The sequence below is a fragment of the Apostichopus japonicus genome, chromosome 3, assembly GCF_037975245.1.
Source record: "Apostichopus japonicus isolate 1M-3 chromosome 3, ASM3797524v1, whole genome shotgun sequence".
Lineage (NCBI taxonomy): Eukaryota > Metazoa > Echinodermata > Holothuroidea > Aspidochirotida > Stichopodidae > Apostichopus > Apostichopus japonicus.
Window position 1 is genome coordinate 5310773 of NC_092563.1, and position 18478 is coordinate 5329250.

At 39.1% G+C, this 18478-nt stretch overlaps 1 protein-coding gene across 3 annotated transcripts in view; it reads left to right on the top strand.

The window, feature by feature from the left end:
* Window positions 1-18478, top strand: part of LOC139961170 (uncharacterized) — a 176080-nt gene that overhangs the window by 114478 nt on the left and 43124 nt on the right. The window contains exons 3-5 of one of the 3 annotated variants that reach the window (XM_071960177.1): window positions 6339-6527; window positions 6812-7153; window positions 9482-18030. The exons of the other annotated variants lie outside the window; for them this stretch is intronic. Of the exons in view, the coding sequence (XP_071816278.1) occupies window positions 6339-6527; window positions 6812-7153; window positions 9482-15399 (6449 nt within the window). The 3' untranslated portion in view covers window positions 15400-18030. Of the gene's footprint in view, window positions 1-6338; window positions 6528-6811; window positions 7154-9481; window positions 18031-18478 lie in introns of those variants that run through there. 3 annotated transcript variants of the gene reach the window in all.

Genomic DNA, 18478 nt, shown 5'->3' on the forward strand with positions numbered 1-18478 from the left:
TAAACTACATGCTGGTGATATTCTGTTTGCTTCCTGGCTCCTCCAGTGCCTTTCCCAGAGGATGGTGCTACTTTTTTACAAATTAAGAGTGCTTAAATACAAAATGGTGAGTTATTATATAAGATTGGTAGTGACCAGAAGCCATTCTGGCAATTTTGTTATCCCACCATATTTTTGGTGACTATTATCAAGCTACCACCCCCAGTTTAAAGGTAGTCTGTATAGGCCCCAAATTAAAGCACTTTATAATTGCTAGACATTTCAAAAATAACTTTCCTGGAGGTCGTTATCCTCCAAATTGTTCTCAGACATTTTCTTAATGAACACCCAAGATGAAAGAATTTCTCAGTGGGGTAAATTTCTCCAAGGCGGTAATAAGAGACAATTTAAGAATTATGACCAAAGGTGACCGTATTTAAATTTCTGGCATATTTCGCGGAAATACTGCATACCTTCAATTAGCACTGCTACATGCTGGTCGATACGCAGACCGACTTTACAAAAAAAAAAAATCTTTCAAAGGAAATCCTGGCCTGAACTTTAATCTAAGTTAGAGGGTGTTGGGATTCAAGCATTAGCCAAATAAGCTACAAATAAAAATAGTATATACAAATATTTTACTGCAACTATATACCAACTGCTATTGAAAACATCGGTTGATACTTGATAGGTTCACGGCATATGCCCTTCCTGTACAGGATGTAGTGTTATCCAGGGCATGACCAACTCGGAATCTTATTTCTACTCTGGTATATTGACTAGGGCAACTGAGGACGAGTAACATGATGATTAAAAAACTGATGGGATAAATATGTACTTACCTATCAACTCAATCGATACTGCTCATTCCGTGTTTTTGGTAGCACGATATCTTTATTTTTGCGTATATTCCCGTATTAATTGGAAAAAGTTATTAGGCTGGAATGGAGATCCGTAACAAGTGTTTTGAGGCGGTTTACTACTGTGAGTGTGACGACGCCTTGTGAGCTCGGTGTAACTGGTATCTCGATTTCTCGCCCTTGCTTAAGTAAATGAGTCAAATATTCCGTTGATTATAAGATTACCTCTACCCGTCTCTAAATGAAAGTTCAATTAGCGTTGTTAAGTTACTGATAAGAAACCATGTTTAATTAAATAGCTTGTACGTTCGCAAACAACGATCACTAAGAGCGGTTGTTTCGACTACCTTTACCCTACTGACATGCCTCTGAAATAACAACTCCGCACGTTCAAGTTTGAGCTCACTCATGTTCGGGCATCTGGTCACTGATTGGTTCAATGTTACCTAATTCATCAAATCTGTCACTGAAAGGACCAACCAAGAGTGAGAAAGAAACGTCACGTGCTGTTTATCTTTTTATTGTTTTTCTTTGAATTGACTAGACGTCTGAAATAGCAGGTCAAGCAATTTCTTATGTATTTCTTTATATGCGATCGTGGGAACAAAGGGAATGTCAAAAGTGCAACGAGGATAATAGCCTTGCTTCATGTAGATAGACAGAATGTGGTATATGCACAAAGGCACCGACATTTTCAATCTACGTGTGTTAGTAACGACTCCAGAACTAATGTATAAACATTTAGATTTCGAAATTTCAGTTGTATTACAGAGGCAATCGACTTGTTTTGGATTGCTGTTATGGGAAAATGCTCGTGGCTTTCAATATTTATTGTTTACATTGTTTTATTTTGTTGGTACTTTTCCTATTTGTACTTCTCGAGTGTTTTCGGGATTTTCCCTACCTCTAGTGTAGTGAATGCCATTTTTTTTGTGGGAGATTACCGTGACCTAGCGGTGTCAAACCTTTTCTACTTTTAATATGCGATACCAATAGGACTGCATGGACTATTTTCTTTACATTTGTGTAATGAACCGTAGGCGGTCGCAGTGATATTACAGTAAATCGTTACCGCCATAAGGGCGACAGAAATTTTTTTTTTCTTTCTTTCGATTGCGACAGCTTTTCTCCATAAAACCCACCTGGTCAGAGTGTTTTTAGGTTAAGAAACGTTGGAATCTAATTCGGAAGATTGTTTTCTGAAATTCATGAGGAAACTCTGAATGGGACTTTAACATATGGCATTTCATCGGCGGTGGGGTGTAACTCGTACGACAATGTACATGTAGAACGTTCCTTTTTACCACAACGGTTTATGTTGACAAGTTTGGAACAACAGTCAGCAACTTCTATTGCCTTTTAACTGGAAGCTAATAGACATGCAGCTGTAGTAACATATATAGTCTATGCTATGTAGCGCATTTTACCTCTATTAACTTTATAGTAGACATTTCTTGTGACTTTATCATATTATTGTAATCAAATATAAAAGGGCCGTGTTTCTTTTAAAACGAAATATTTCAGTCAACTCATGTTTTTCATTTTTCGATTTAAAACAAACTTACCATACATTGTGTAATTTGTTAGTAAACTATAAGGCACTCGCAACAACAATCAATAATATGGTCAGAGTTGTACTGTGAGAGTCAGATTTGCGTCGGACTATCCGTTTGGAACGTCAGTACGACTTTTCTACGACCAAAAGGAGTACATATTTTATGTTGGAAAGAAGTCTAATTAACGTCGTTTCAATATAGTCGGATAAACGTCTTACCGGCGCAATATGGACGTCTTTATCGACATGGAATCGACGTCGCGTGGATTTGCAACAGTCTGTCAAATAGTCGGAAAAAAGTCGAACCGACTTTTTACCCCGACCCAAACCCAGAGTCAACCCGACGTTAAAATGATGTGTTACAAAGACGTCCACTTAACGTCGTTTGAACGGTATATCGAAGAGTCGGCCAAACGTCGGACCAACGAATAATGGACGGTTTCATCGACGTCAAATCAACGTCGACATTAAATGTTGGAAAAACGTCCAATGAACGTCGTTTGAACGGTATACCGAAGAGTCGGCCAAACGTCGGACCAACGAATATTGGACGGTTTCATTGACGTCGATTCGACGTCGACATTAAATGTTGGAAATACGTCAAATGAACGTGGCTTGAAAGGTATACCAAAGAGTCGGCGAAAGGTCGGACCGACGATCATTGGACGGTTTTATCGACGTCGTTTCGACATCGACATTGAATGTTGGGAAGACGTCCACTAAACGTCGTTTCAACGTATACCGAAGAGTCGGCCAAACGTCGGACCAACGATTATTGGACGGTTTCATCGACACTAAATGTTGGAAAGACGTACAATGAACGTCGTTTGTACGGTATAACGTAGAGTCGGCCAAACGTCGGACCGACGATTATTGGACGGTTTTATCGACGTCGTTTCGACGTCGACATTGAATGTTGGGAAGACGTCCAGTTAACGTCGTTTTAACTGTATACCGAAGAGTCGGCCAAACGTCGGACCAACGATTATTGGACGGTTTCATCGACGTCGAATCGACTTCGAAATTAAATGTTGGAAAGACGTCCAATAAAAGTCGTTTCAATGTATACCGAAGAGTCGGCCAAACGTCGGATCAACGAATATTGGACAGTTTCATCGACGTCTAATCGACGTCGACATTAACTGTTGGAAAGACGTCCAATGAACGTCGTTTGAACGGTACACCGAAGAGTCAGCCAAACGTCGGACCAACGAATATTGGACGTCTGAATCGCCGTCGAATCGACGTTGCGCCACTTTGCAAACGGAAACGTGGGAGACGTCGGTCCGACCATTTCACGCGACCCAAACCCAACGTCGATCCGACGTCAAAATGTTTACTGGGATATATGCATGCACAATGGCGTAGCTAGGGGATTCCCGAATTTACGTTTTTTAATTTAGACGGATACAACATTATACATAAAATGGAAATTAACCATTTCGCCTCGAGACATGTTTTATAAATTAAGGATCCTTAGATGCAATCTGGTGCTATATTTTGCAACTTGAAGTAAATTTTTTGCTTTGAGAATTTAAGAATTAGAGTACTTAATAATTTTTTGTTTGATTATTTTTTAACACTCCAAATCTCATCTGGGGGCACCTGGTGACGGGAGGGCAAGTGCCTCCGCCCCCCCCCCCAGGCCACCCTGACAACGCCACTGCACGTTCGCAATAGTGTTGATAGACTGGTGCTATAGCCTATCTCTTCCACGTCGCGTGCTCTTCGGATAAAGGGGTTTACACAAGAAAGACAATGTTACAGCCCGTTCATGTTACATGAAATTGTTTTACCATCTTACCAAAATCCTCCGCATTTACGTTGCCCCAAATAGGGTTGGGAAAATTATTACGGGCATCTCAATAGCCAATCGCCAGCTGTAACTGTTGTAAGTGAAGCCTAAACCACGCCTACATCTTCCTTATACACTGCCTGATTCGATAGAAAATGTCCAATGTAGGCAGATCAATTCTGTGTCACGTAAGTTTCAGTAGCCAATAACATAGGCCAACACTGACTATATGACGTATGTCTGGTAAGTAAGGCAATCACGTGAGACTCGATGGCCAATCACATCATGTAGCGATCATTTGCGGCAAGGCTAGGTATACCCAGGAAAACTGGATGTCAAGGTCATGACATGACCACCCGCTCTGTGCACCGGTCTATTGTAATTTCTGTTTGTTGACGTTCATCGGTACAGTATACAGCGACCTCAACTTTAACCACCGTATACTACCACCTCGTGGCCTGGCTGAAGGTAGCAGCGATTAACAGAAGACAATGATGTTATAAGGACAGTATGTCAAAACTCTGGGTGGACGGAATGACACTTCGAGCGGCTGTTTTTTGTCACCATTAAGTATATATGCTGTCTCTATATGTATCATGTGGCCCAAAAGTGCAATGTAACGGAAACAGTCATGCTGTCATGATGTTTTAGTTACGAATAAAAATTACGAAACGAAGTAATGTATCTGTTATGTGTGTGTTGTGTTGTCTATATATGTGAGATATGACCCAAAATACACTGTAACAGATACAATAATATTGTGTGTATTAGTTACAAATAACAGTTACTAAAGCAAAGAACGTATATGTTCAGTAACTGTGTCGCTGTCTTTATGTGTAACAAATGTACTGAACTGCAACGTAACTGATATACTTATTTTATGTATTAGTTGCGCTTTGAAGTTACAAAACAAAATAAATTATATCTTAAGTATCTGTTATGCTGGCTCTATATGTAACATATGGCCCAAAGTGCAATGTAACGGATACATTCAAGATATGTATCGTGTTTGTAGGGTATGTACATCGGCTACATGTATACAATTACAAATGCACTGTTTTATTGTGTTGTATATGCTATACACAGTACAATAGGCTACATTACATGTGTTGTGTAGAGCGGAGTCAAGCGAGTAAACAAACGGTCGAAGACTGCCTATATTGGGCGCAGAAGCTGGGAATAGTTGCTTCTATGTGTTAAGAACACTATATACTTTCGTTCATATATACCTACCAAAAGTTCTCGAAAGTTGCTAATGTGAATATCTTGAATTTGTTCGTGTTGATCATACTGATATCGACAGATTATCGAGGGATCCATGTTGAATACTAAAGTATATCACGTGCTCGCTGAGAGCCAATCAGAATCGAGGAAATAATTTCAGTGTCAGTTCAGTTTGGGGAAAAAATATTCGCAGCCGGGACAGCTCCTCTTATGCGACACAAAACTCAGTGAGAAAACATAAAGACTTTGGCCCCCAATGACATGTTTACAATACATAACGTAAATTTCTGACAGAAAAATGGTGTAACATATCCATGTATTCTATTTTTTATTTATATGACGTTAAAGGCTTTTAACATTTAGAATTTATAAAAGGAATGTTTCCATTTGAACTTGTAAGCGTGCACTGAGGAACCAACGTCATCATCTTCTGGCAGCATCGGGGAAACCTTCATGGCTATAAAAACATTAGTTGCACTCATAATTTGGACTATGGCATATTATGACTTCAATTTCTTCCTATAGTCATGAGGAAACCTGCACGATGATACTGTCTTGCGAAATCGTGGTGTGGTCCAGTTGGTAACGGTAACAGCGCTATATGTACATATTCTGACATAAATGTAAACCATGTGCATATTTATCTTACATAAAGGTGCATCTGCTTTGTGTTAGAATCTGGTCCTCCGTTCTGCATAAATAGTAACAAAGAATGGAAATTTCACCAAGTAATACAGTTTTATCTATTTGCAAAATGGCACATAGAAAACATTGGTAACGTTTGTATTAAATCAAACTTAAATGTTAATTTCCATTTACGCGGCAAAATTGTTCGTAAATCTTCACTTATTTTGGAACAGAAGTTCCTATACATCCTCAGAAAATTCAGTAAATTTGTAACACAAATACATATCTATCTACACAGGAAATGCAGAAAAAAGCACAACACCACGTCGGACCTTCGAGTGTGATGGAAGCAGTTCGAAAGAGGGAAGTTCCCCAGACGTTACCCTTACACAAACGGGGAGTCCTGTGGACAGATCAATCCCATCAAACGTAGCTAGTAACTCTACCACCTCATCGCAAAGTGATGGAATCGCTTCATTTTCAACTGGTAGGTACAGTTGCATGGTTTGAAAGTCAATGCTGGTGGTAGGAGGTGGGGGGGGGGGGGGTTGCGGGATAAGGAAAAAAACACGTGGGTGTGTGATGGCAACACATGTAGTGAAGAGTAATGGGGAATGGAAAGAAGATGATGGAGTGGATTAGTTATCTTTCACTCTGAGACTATGACGTTGAATGGCGCCAAGGCGTTGTAGCCGCAAGGCTGTTGTCTGGTTCATTCTGCTTAGAAAGAATAAAGCAAACTTGTGTTTTCTTTATTTTCTTCTAATGAAGGCAAAAGCGCTGGTAAGGCTGCAAAATTCCAGATCAAGCCCTTTCGTAGAATGGTACGACAGCTAGAAAAATACTTAGATACTGCAGAGGTTATCGAACTTGCCCAACTAACAGAACAAACTGACGTGGTACTAAAGATGGAAGACCTGCAACGACCGTTCCACCATCTGATGGCTATCTGGGAAACGAAGGGCATTGTCACCGAGAATGATGTAGATACGTTGGTAGAACTACTGGAAGAGCTGGAGACATATGAAGCCCTGGATCTGGTCAAAGATTATCAGGAATTACTTTCAGAAGGTTCGACTGAAGTAACTATGACGGTTTGCTCGATGCCAACAGGTGAGCGTACCGCATTGTTAACCTCTATTTCCTTCACCAAAAATTCTTTAGGAAGAAAAAGACGAATCATTGGTTGCCCATAATTCTAGCAAACAACAGGTCATAGTCCGAAAACCTTCTAAACACGATAACTCACAAAGTAGAGATTGGATTTATTTCATACTTGGTATGTTGATCTTGGGCGTATTCAGGATTTTCCAATAGGGGGGCGTCAGGCATGAATGATCGCCGTCCTGGGGGATGGGTCTAAGGGGAGCGGTGTACAATTTTTGCTTTCGAAGAAGGGCTGAAATGCAAAATGGTGTCATATGCATGGGCGGCGATCCGTACTTCCGAGAGGGGGGGTGGTATGACCTTGTTGACTATCTAAGCGTAACGCCACCATGGGTTGGCGCGAAGCGTACAAGAAAATTTTGGGATTAACAAACCCTCTAGATGGCCGGAAACGGCACTTCCCGAGGTTTCCAAGCGGCATATACCCAACTTTAAAATAGGGATGTCATGTCCGAAATATCTCATAATCAGGATCCAAAATCTTTTTTTTTAATTTCGGGTGTTATTTTGGGAAAATTGCCCCTGTCAATCTTGTTTCAGGCGCAACGTTAGAATGTTCGAGAGCTCTTTTATATTATTCGATGAAGAAAATGGCCTCATGCAGGCTATTATAGGCCTATACACATGCAATACACAATTACACATAGTTACATTCCTAGGTACCGATTGCTAGGGCATCCAGGTGAAACGTGTATTAAGCATTACCCTGGTAACATGAGATTCTCAGCTGTTCGAGGGAACATGTACGTGTGTAGGCCTACTATAGGGCCTATATGAATACTATGAGGGTGCATATATGTACTATATCAATACCGTGGGCGCAATAATACATTTCGTTGTTATAGGGCCAATGAAGCCTACAGTCAACTATTCTTGCTTTATAAAGACGCTTTATTTGAAAAGATCGCACTGCGTTTATGGTAGGCGAGAAATGAAGCTAAAAAAAAGCCGTACATTAACGAAGATGCATAAATGTAGGCATGAAAATATTCTTATCCCTGGCATTTGGTGGGGGGGGATATGGTGTATTACATCCCCTCCACCCATTTTCATGGGGGATATATCCCCCCTCCCCCAGGATCGCCGCCCATGGCCATATGTGATCCATTTTTCGACCTTAATAATAAGCAACATTTCCAGTAAATATGGACACAAAATGCACAATTTAGTATGGCTGGCATGTCACTTAGTGTTTATAGTGATAATACAAACACAATTACCATCTATGTTTCTAAAACTATTATGCGGCCGAACTTCGCCAGAACCTTTTTTTGGCAAACAAAAAATAAAGCATACGGGAGGGGGGGGGGGGTGAGCGATCACCGACATCTCACATAAAGGTCGTCATCAATTTTTTTTTTTTTGCTAAACTTTTTTTTTTGGTGACGGCCAATCGCGCCTGTTGCGCCCCCCCCCCCCTCCTGGATACGCCCCTGTTGATGCACCTCATTGCGTACAAGAGCGCTATTGGTCTCTGCAAACTTTATATGTCATTTGAAGTCAAAAGATGTCAAAGTAAAAAGGAAAGCTTGGATTTACTTCATACTTGTTATGCACCTTATGAGTACGATAACCCATTTGTTCTCAGCAGTGTTCGAGTTTGAGGTGGTCAGTGGTCAACATGTTATGTGAAATAACTTACCCAACTACAAAATTTCTGGAAATTGTAGTTGGGTGGTTCATGCCCCGTCACGGCATTCTTCTGCAATTTTATATTTTACACGGGCTACGTAGCTGTCACATTTTAAACTTGGGGTTAGTTTGCCATATTTTTCACCATTTAAGAAACCTTCTCTATGTCCCAGTTCTATATTTCAGTAAAAATGTTCATCATTCGTAATAGCTGAAAGTCTAGAACAAGTAACATTAAGTCTTATGTGCCAAAATGAAATTTGCAGAAAAAGTTCAAAAAATCTAACATTTATTTCATGAATGGCTTCTCTATCACATTAAGTGACACAGGATTTGACTTGCTCTTGTAAGTCTCTTGTTGAGAGGCTTAGAGGGATTAACACTTCCACGTATGTCTGTCATCTGTCACCAACTTTCAGAATTGTATATCCTTTGTAATGGTCAAGTTATGTGGAACTCATTTCAGATGTTCCGGTACTTGACTATAGGACACAATTGTCCTCAGTCAGTGGATCTATCAATCAACTGATTCCATATTTAAACTTATATGAAGGACAAAGTATCACAAAGCCTCCTGGCCTTCTAGTTTTTCTTAAAGTATAAACAGTTTATGGGAGAAAATTGTTCTCTTTCACAATACAGATACTACACAATCTATTGAAGTTCCCAACCAACGACAACGTAAAGGCTACCTACCGTCAAATGAAGAGCCGCGAACATCATTAAGAGCAAGTGAAATATTGCCAACCCCTTCGAGGAAAAGTCGTTGCAGTCGACAAATAACACACACGAGAGAAGATTATGTGCTAACTGTTCTTCAATTGCTTGGGATTGGCCAGCAAGATGGTAAAAGGTTAACCATAATAGATAGTATGACGCTTGACCGTATTCATCTGTTTGAAGATACTCTATCTCCTGTAAATGTTGTCATGGGTTTCTTAACTCGCTTAATATCATACGATTATCGTTCAATACGACTTTTTAATGAACTGGAAGAGCCCAACCTCATCCTTTCAGCCGTCCCATCTCAACATCCAAATAGTGACCCTTCTTCTTTTGATTCTACTAACACAGTTAGATTGAGTTGCAGAGATATTGTGTATGTCATTCTTATGCATTGCGATCCTTTCCTGAAGCAAGAGCTTTTGTCGAAATTGTCAGCATGTCAGCTGGCTGTTCCTATAATTCTTCCAGATTTAAGTCAAAACAGCCTTTCATTTCTTTTGTGGGGTATCCAGAAGATATCGAAAGCATGGCAGGACCCAGCAAGTTCCGTTGTTAATGAAGTTAATGTTACAAACTATCCCTTTCCGGTTGTAGCGGCAGTGAGATTTGCTAATCCAGCCTGCTCAAAATCGAACACTTTGAACAAAATTTTGGGTTCTGTTCATGGAAATGACGAGCATCCGTACTTCTGTAGTCAAGAGCAGGACGTTGCCCCTTCCATTTTATCCAAAGGGACACTTGAAGCGGTGTGGTACCTTCCAAGTAGCCGTAAAAGTCGTAAACATTCCCTGGAAAGAGCAGTTTGCTTTTTAAATCTCAGGGGAGATGCATTAGATCTCCCTGCGCAAGTCCAATTTCTCTGTCATTATGCAGCAGTCACATTAGTGTTCGTCAACAAAAGAGATGTGCAAAAGATACTGCGTCAGCTTAACGAAATTACTCGGAAGAGCAAAGTACTGCTAATTTTGTCTTCAAATGGAACGTCAGTTTCCAGATGTAAAGAAGATGAGTATTTGATTACTTCTATCAAAAAAACAGGTGCGAATGTCGTTGACACGTCAACTCTTGCATCAGTCGATGTCAGCGAAAAGATATGTTATCAAATGAAGGGACTACTCAAAGAAGGGAAGCCACTCCCAGTTAACCTTGACAGCGCAGTATCATTTTGTGAAAAAATTGGCATTGCAGTGGATACATTACATCCAGAGTGCTCAAAAGCAAGGGAGGCCGCCGTGAAAATATTACAATCATGCAGAGAAAACCCCAAACAGTACAAACTAAAGGCACTCCCCTTGCAAGTGAAATGGCAAAAATGGTCGCAACTTGACAAAGACCGCAGCTGGAAAGGTGCACAAGGCAACGTAGAAAGGGAGCTTGCGAGGTTGAACACGGCAAAAAATAACCAAAGGCAACAGCAACGCGAGATAGGTATGACTACAGAGATGCGTTTACTTTACGAAGAACTGTTGCATACGTCTGCAGAGTACAGGCAATTCTTGGTGTTTTGGCTCGAGCACTACCTAAATGAGGTTTCTCTTGCAAGTTTGCGTCCCCTTCTAGATGACATGAAGACAACTAGAGATGAGCTACGGGATACCGCTGCAAAGATAACAGACCTGCAAAGAAGGCTTAACGTTTCTTCCATTCCCATTCAACAAAACAGATCCATGCAAGCAGATGTGAAACAATTGAAATCAAAGGAAAGTAAATTGCAGATACATCTTACAGAGAAGACAAAAACATTTGATGCATCTTCTCTAGGTTTCGAGCATTTCGTTAGGGAATTCGGACAAATATATGAGTGCTTCCATAACACTGTACAACGGAATCAACGAAACGCAAGACAGCCTTTCGATTTCAAATTACTACCGCAAATGGCTGCTGAAATGTTGCTAAGCGGTCACCCTATGGAGATTTTTGATGGAGACGCGTGCCATGTACCAATTAAGTGGGTAAAGGGAGTTCTGAAAGCGGTTCATGAGAAGATTGGGGACGGGTCTGTGTATGTTATATCAGTCATTGGCATACAAAGCAGTGGTAAGTCAACGCTTCTCAATAGTATGTTTGGTGTTCGATTTGCTGTGAGTGCAGGTCGATGCACTCGAGGCGTGTTCATGCAGTTGTTACCATTATCTGATACCCTTCGAAAAGAAATCGGCTGTGAGTACATAGCAGTCATAGATACAGAAGGTCTAAAAGCGCCAGAAAAAGCAATCGCTGAACAGAAAAGCGAGGACAATGAATTAGCGACGTTCGCCTTGTGTCTCTCCGACATGACTCTCATCAACATTGGAGGGCAAACCGTGGGAGAGGACTTGACCAACATTCTTCAAATATCTGCGCATGCATTCATAAGGATGAAAGAGGTTCATTTGAGTTCATCGTGCTACCTAATTCAGCAATTCGTAGCTGACATAACTGCTCAATATAGAAACCAGAGCAGTACCCAGAGTATACTCCAAAAACTTGATCAAGCTGTCGTGACCGCCGCAGCCGAAGAACGGAAAGAGGATCAGTACAGACAGTTCTCAGACTGTTTTAACATTGTCAACATTGACAACAAAGACGATAACGTGCAGTACATTCCCAGCCTTTGGAGAGGTTCAATGTCGTCTCCCAATCACGACTACAGTGAGACTGTGTTAAAGCTTAAGTCGGCTCTTTTGAGAGAAATAAAGGAGAGCACTCGATCGTTTAAATTGTCAGATTTTGAGAAGAGAGTTAGTAGCGTTTGGAATGCAGTGAAGCAAGAGGATTTTGTATTCAACTTCCGTAACTCTGTCGAGATCGCACAATACAACAAGTTTACGCAAATTTTTAAGAAGCAACAATTACGTCTTACCCAGGGCATGTTGAAATGGGAACTGGAAGCAAAGCAACAAATTAGAAATACAACCGTGGAGAACATTGAAGCACGAAAAGCGGCATTACTCCAAGAACTTGAACAAACGTTAGCTTTGGAAATGGAGGAAGTTCGCACTGCTACAGATGAAACACTGCAGAGTAGGGAATTCGAGATTGTTAAACAGCATTCCACTTATTTTTACCGTGACCTAGAACTTGTCGAAAAGAACATCCTTGACACTGTGAAGAAAATGATAAGGGCTGAAACAGATGTTATCAGTAACGCCAAAGCCAAGGAGTACCAGATTCTACCAAAGTTGAAAGCAAACTTGAGAAAGCAAGTTCTCCCTGTAGCAGAAAGATTAAAGAATGAGTTTCGGGCAGACTATGCTGACTTGTGTAAAGACGAAATATGTAGGCAAACTGAAGAAGACGTTAAGGCAACGTTTGAAGAAGAGTGGTCCAAGTGCATGGACAATATCGAGTTGGACCATCCAACAAACACAGAAGAACAAATTCGAAGTACTATTGAATCTGACCTGTGCATGTGTGTCCAGGAAACTCTTAACAATACGAACCTCAGTAAGGAAATGAAGGAGTTGATGAATTCACACAAACTTCTGGGACTCTGTGAATTCATGCCAAATGTAAAATCTGCAGACGATATTGGTAACGCCTCCACACAGATAGGACCGTGTAGTCCAGAAATTACTACACAAGCCTCTTGCTTAATTAGTACCCTAGAAAAAGCATGCCGTAACGACGATTTCGAGCTCTCTGAAAGTTTCTTTGAGTCCATCAGAGATATATTGAAGTGCATCGTCTCAAATTATTGCCTTGGGTGCAGAAGTAAGACTAACTTTCTGGTGACGTTGTCCTGTAAAATTGTGCATTCGTCCCACAGTGCAAGGAAATACAACCTTTTGAGGAAGATCATGGCGAGCATGACATTATTGGGAAACCTCAAACAAGATGACATATCTACGGAATGGAAAATAAGAAAGTACGTAGGAATATGCCTGAAGAACAATACATCAAAACATGATGCTAGCAGCATCTTACGTAAATTGGCAACTTGGTTAGTCCCAGACATGTTTGGATTTTCGACAGAAAACAGTGACGAAAATTTTCAAAATCAGCTGCGAGTAATTCATCATGAAGTCACCAATGAAAGCGGTAAGAAATGGTTTTCTTTTGAAATAACGAGCGTTTTCTTTAAAAGGGTCAACGACTGCTTGAACAGGCATCGTGGGATAGACAGTACATGTCGTCAAAGGCTTCTTCGTGAAGCGTGTGAATTTTATATCCAGGAGGCAATACGATCAGAAATGGATGCTCTTTCTGACCGCATATCTTGGACCGAAGTGCAAACACTTTTAAAGATTGATTCTATAAATATCATCGATCAAATGAAAAGGTTTGTTGATGGTTTCAAAGATGTTCTTCCTTCTAATGCAATCAGCATTTTAACTGGCCTCTCAGTAGAACAAATTGAAAAGTTTTCTAAAATGGTCACTACAGGAAACACAAGACACATGCTGGATATGTGTCTCATGACAGAACTACCCTCGATAGAGAGTGAAAAATACGACATTGTATTCTCTGTTGTTTTACAGACACTCGCATTATTCCTGGCAAGTATTAAAAGTGGTGCAACGTACAGTACTAATCTCCTAAGAGGGACTATATCATCTCTCTACTCTGATTTGATTCAAAATGGAGAATTAAGCCAACGAGAGCAAATTGTTTCTATTGCACATGTTTGCTCATGGATTTTCCCAATTTGCGTTGCTGTTCAGACCACTTTTGAAAAGGAAAACAGCGTGCAATATCAATTAGAGAAAGAGAAAGAAAACGTGTATGCGGATTTTAAGACCTTGTGTGACGGAACATGTTTAGATCATCTCGCAGCCAAGTCCTTTTGCTTGGTCATTAAGGCATCGTTGAATGAATGTCTAAAAAACAGAATCTGCACTACTCTTTTCGAAAGATTATCTAAAGCAGGAGATGAAATATTTTGTAGCAGACCTCGTTTCTTGAACGCTTTACTAGAAGATGCTTGCAAAGAAGAAAATTTTGAAAATTACATTGGATTTCTCCGTCGACACTCATCATATTTGCAAACATGGACATTAAAGTTCATTGCCAAGAAATGCTGTGAAGAAACAGACGAATGTATTCGAATCAACGATATCGTCTCGCACGAAATTGAAGAAGTACTGCGCGAGACAGATGAATCGCTCGAATCAACTGTGCGTTTTTTGAAAGAAGATTGTCAAAATGAAGTCTCCTTTGAAGTCTGGGTTGAACATTTCACTGAGTATTTCGAAGAGACGTTGAAATCGTCTTTGAACGAAGACGCAATCACTGAAATGAAGATGTACGCATTGATATCTGATTATGAACTGTTCACAACAGAATGTAGAAATCTTGTCCGAAATTTGCTGCCACCGAAACTTTTCGAAGATGCTGAACTCCCAAATACTAGAAGTGTCACACGTCTCACGGAATGGTTTGAATGCCTTCCGAAGAAACTGCACGTTGTATTAGCTCAGGGTGTGCAGGGATGTGGGACACAGTGCCCATTTTGCAAGACTCTTTGCGACGACACCGTTAAAGAACACAAAGTTCATTTTTCTAATTTGCATTTTCCAATCGGCGTGGGAGGATGGCGAATACGCTCTACCCAACACCTTGTATGTGATACATGCACAGCAAACGTCGCGTCAAACATGGAATATTACGACTGTCACTGTACAGCTTTTACTTGTGCACATCCAACGAAGCCATACAAAGACTATAAGAAAAGTTATCCGGACTGGGATATCAATCCAATCTCAGATTATGAACCAACAATGTACTGGAAGTGGGTCCTTTCGAGGTTTAACGACGATTTTGCAATGTACTACAATTGCAAGAAGGCTATAATACCATGGGGCACAATTACGAAGGACGATGCCTTAAATAGTGTACGTAATGACACTTTGTAAGTACTTCCAACATAAAAAGCATATGAAGGTGAATTCTGGCTTGTTAGATGGAACAACAATACGCCAATCATGCAAGAAGTTCGTTGGCAATTACGTCAAACGAGTAAAATGTGTTTGCATCAGTGTGCCGTTTTCCTCTTTCCTGGAGTTGGGGTGGGCGGAGTAATATCATAAAAGACATACCTTTTCTGTGGTAGCTACAATGTACATATTGAAGCTGTTAGTCTATAAGCATGAACTAACAAAAGCTGTAGGGTTATTTTTGTTGGCATATCATTTCGCATCTTGTCTTTCAATATTTCATGTTGATTTCACTTGTTATTTTCACTTTCTTTGACACATTGACATTGTTGGTACAGATGAAAGGTAACATAATAAAGATGAAATAAAAATGTCGTTAACATTCAACGCTACCCATGCATGCATTTGTACATTAAAATTAAAGTCAGTTGATGCCTGTAAGTTTGGTACCACCAGTTGTTATATCCTTGAGTGCTATCATTTCCTGCATAAATATATTTTAATTGCGTGAAAATACAATGCATGCAGTTTGTCAGGTGCCTTAAATATTTAACCACTAGCGGGTCCCAAAATGGTATTGAGAGTATATTTTTAAACGCTGGTCTATATGTCTATACAGTTTGCGTTATTAGTTTCCATGTACATCAGAACATCAGAAATGTTCTAATTCCATATATCAAGTCATGATCGAGAAGCTCTGTGTGGTTGTTTGGTCCAGGATCAATATTAAACCATACAGCGTTCAGTTTGCATTTATTGGATGACAACTCCAGCTACAACCTAACTAACGTTAAGTCCACGTTTTGATCATACGATTTTGCTGCAATTAATACCCTGCCCCCATCGTATCATCTGCAAGTGTATATTTTTTTATTTCCTTTTTAACTATGATATACATATTTTCTGTAAAGAAACATAGACTCGGACTGGCTGACATGAAAGTCGAAAACATAAGAATAAGAAGGACAATAAGAAAGGAAACTGAATCAAGAAAATTGCGTATTGGCCTACTTAAGTCATTGTTATATATATTATCTCGTCATTTGTTCTGCTAGAATATAACTGAAGTAAACGATTTCTATTCATTATCAAGTAAAGACTAAGCTGATGATTGGACCACCTGCTTGAAATCACAGCAATTGAACAGAAAGTACCCGATATTACGAAATTTGCTAATCCTTCTTTCATAATTTTCTTCGTTCTTCTGTAAACAATTCTTTGTTTAAACACCGTTACAACCTTTGTCATTCAAATTTCGAGATGGAAAGTTTGCCGTCCATTTTGGCTACTTTCAATGTTTCTTCTATATCATGGTACCTAAGAACTTGGGCTTTATGGCTATTTTTGTTACATATCGTTTCCTATATTGTAAATAAGTTTGGGGTTATTTTTTCACTTGTTACTTTCACTTTGTTTTGACGCATTGAAATTGTTAGTAACGATGAACGGCGACATAGCAAAGATGAGATAACAATTTCATTAACATTCAATGCTACCCATACATTTGTACATTAAAATTAAAATAGCTACTAATTGTTATTATCATATTTGTTATGTTGAGTTGAAACCGGTAGTTGCGATCCAAAATAGCAACTCCCTGATGAAGTGATTAGTCAGCCGGTAATTCTCAGTGATCATTGATGTATCAAACGATTTGTATGTTTAAGTTTCTTATTGCCGTTCCAATAAATTTTGATGAGATGTATTAAATTTCAACTAATGGATATTTTGTCTTAAGGAATATTCGTACATTTCTTGTTTTTTCTTGGTGATAACTAATTTTAAATTTCTCTTGTAAGAATTCCTTAAGAATGGATATTTCCAATAATGTTAAATGCCGGTACACGCAAATCTTATCTGTTCATAAAAATTCAGCTTATACTTTTACAAGTTCAGTAGTATTGATAGTTTAACACTCTTATCAACAATCATAATTTGATTTTAATTTCGGGACCATGTTCATCGAAAGGAAAATTAAACGCAACGAAAAAGCGTCTAGCATCATTTTATGGTAATATACATAGGTATGAATTTGATATGATAGTAGTTTATAATTATAACTATTCTGTCTGGTGAAATCATTAAATATGGAATAGTAATATTAGCATGAAATAATTAAACTTCCATGTTTTCATTTCATTCCTGGCGTTGCTGTTTGTCTTACTTTATTCAAATTTCTTATTGAAATAAAACTACATATTGCTTGAAGGATTCCGTCACTTTAACACAAAATATTTTTATAACTAGGACTTGTCGTGTACAGGACTTCTTGAAAACCTTCATTTTAAGGAAAGATCTGCTGCTCCATGATTATGGATAACCATATTCATGTTACGGTCTAAAGAGTATTATGAGGGTTTTTTTCAGGAAGGCTACAGAAGGAAGTGGAAAGTGAAGTTACACGACATTGTTCCTTTCTTCAAAAAAGGCTTCCATACGATTCTCTTTGAATTCCAAATGGCTACTGTGGAGTTTAAAATCCTTTCAAACTAAGAGCAACAGTCACATTCTAATAACTCTAGATCTGTATTTTCTTTTAAGGAATACGAACATTTTGTAATTTAACATCGAAAATGAATAAAAACAACAAGGCTATATCCTTTCAAAATGTTAATTTGAGGCAAAACCTTCAGTCTTACGAAATTGTTCAGGATTATAAATAAAGTTTCCATACGTTTATCTCTGACTTCTAAACAGCTACAGTGGAGTTTAAAATCCTATAAACTGAGAGAAGCAGCCAGATCTTATATTTCTAAGAATAACAGCTTGTTTTAAGGCGGAAGCTATATGTTATGACAATAACTTACCGATCAATGTATTTACAATATCAGTTAACCATTTGATCAATTTTTTTTCTAATACTAAGCTCTTGTGTGATGACAATAAGATATCCATGGATGCATTTACAACATCACTTTACCATAGATTTGTTTTCTTTAAGAACTTTGAACATTTTGTTCATTTACATCGAAAATGAACAAAACCACAGGGATATAGCCTGACAAAAGTGTTAATTTTAGGTAAAACATTCAGTTTTACGAAATTGTTACGGATTTCA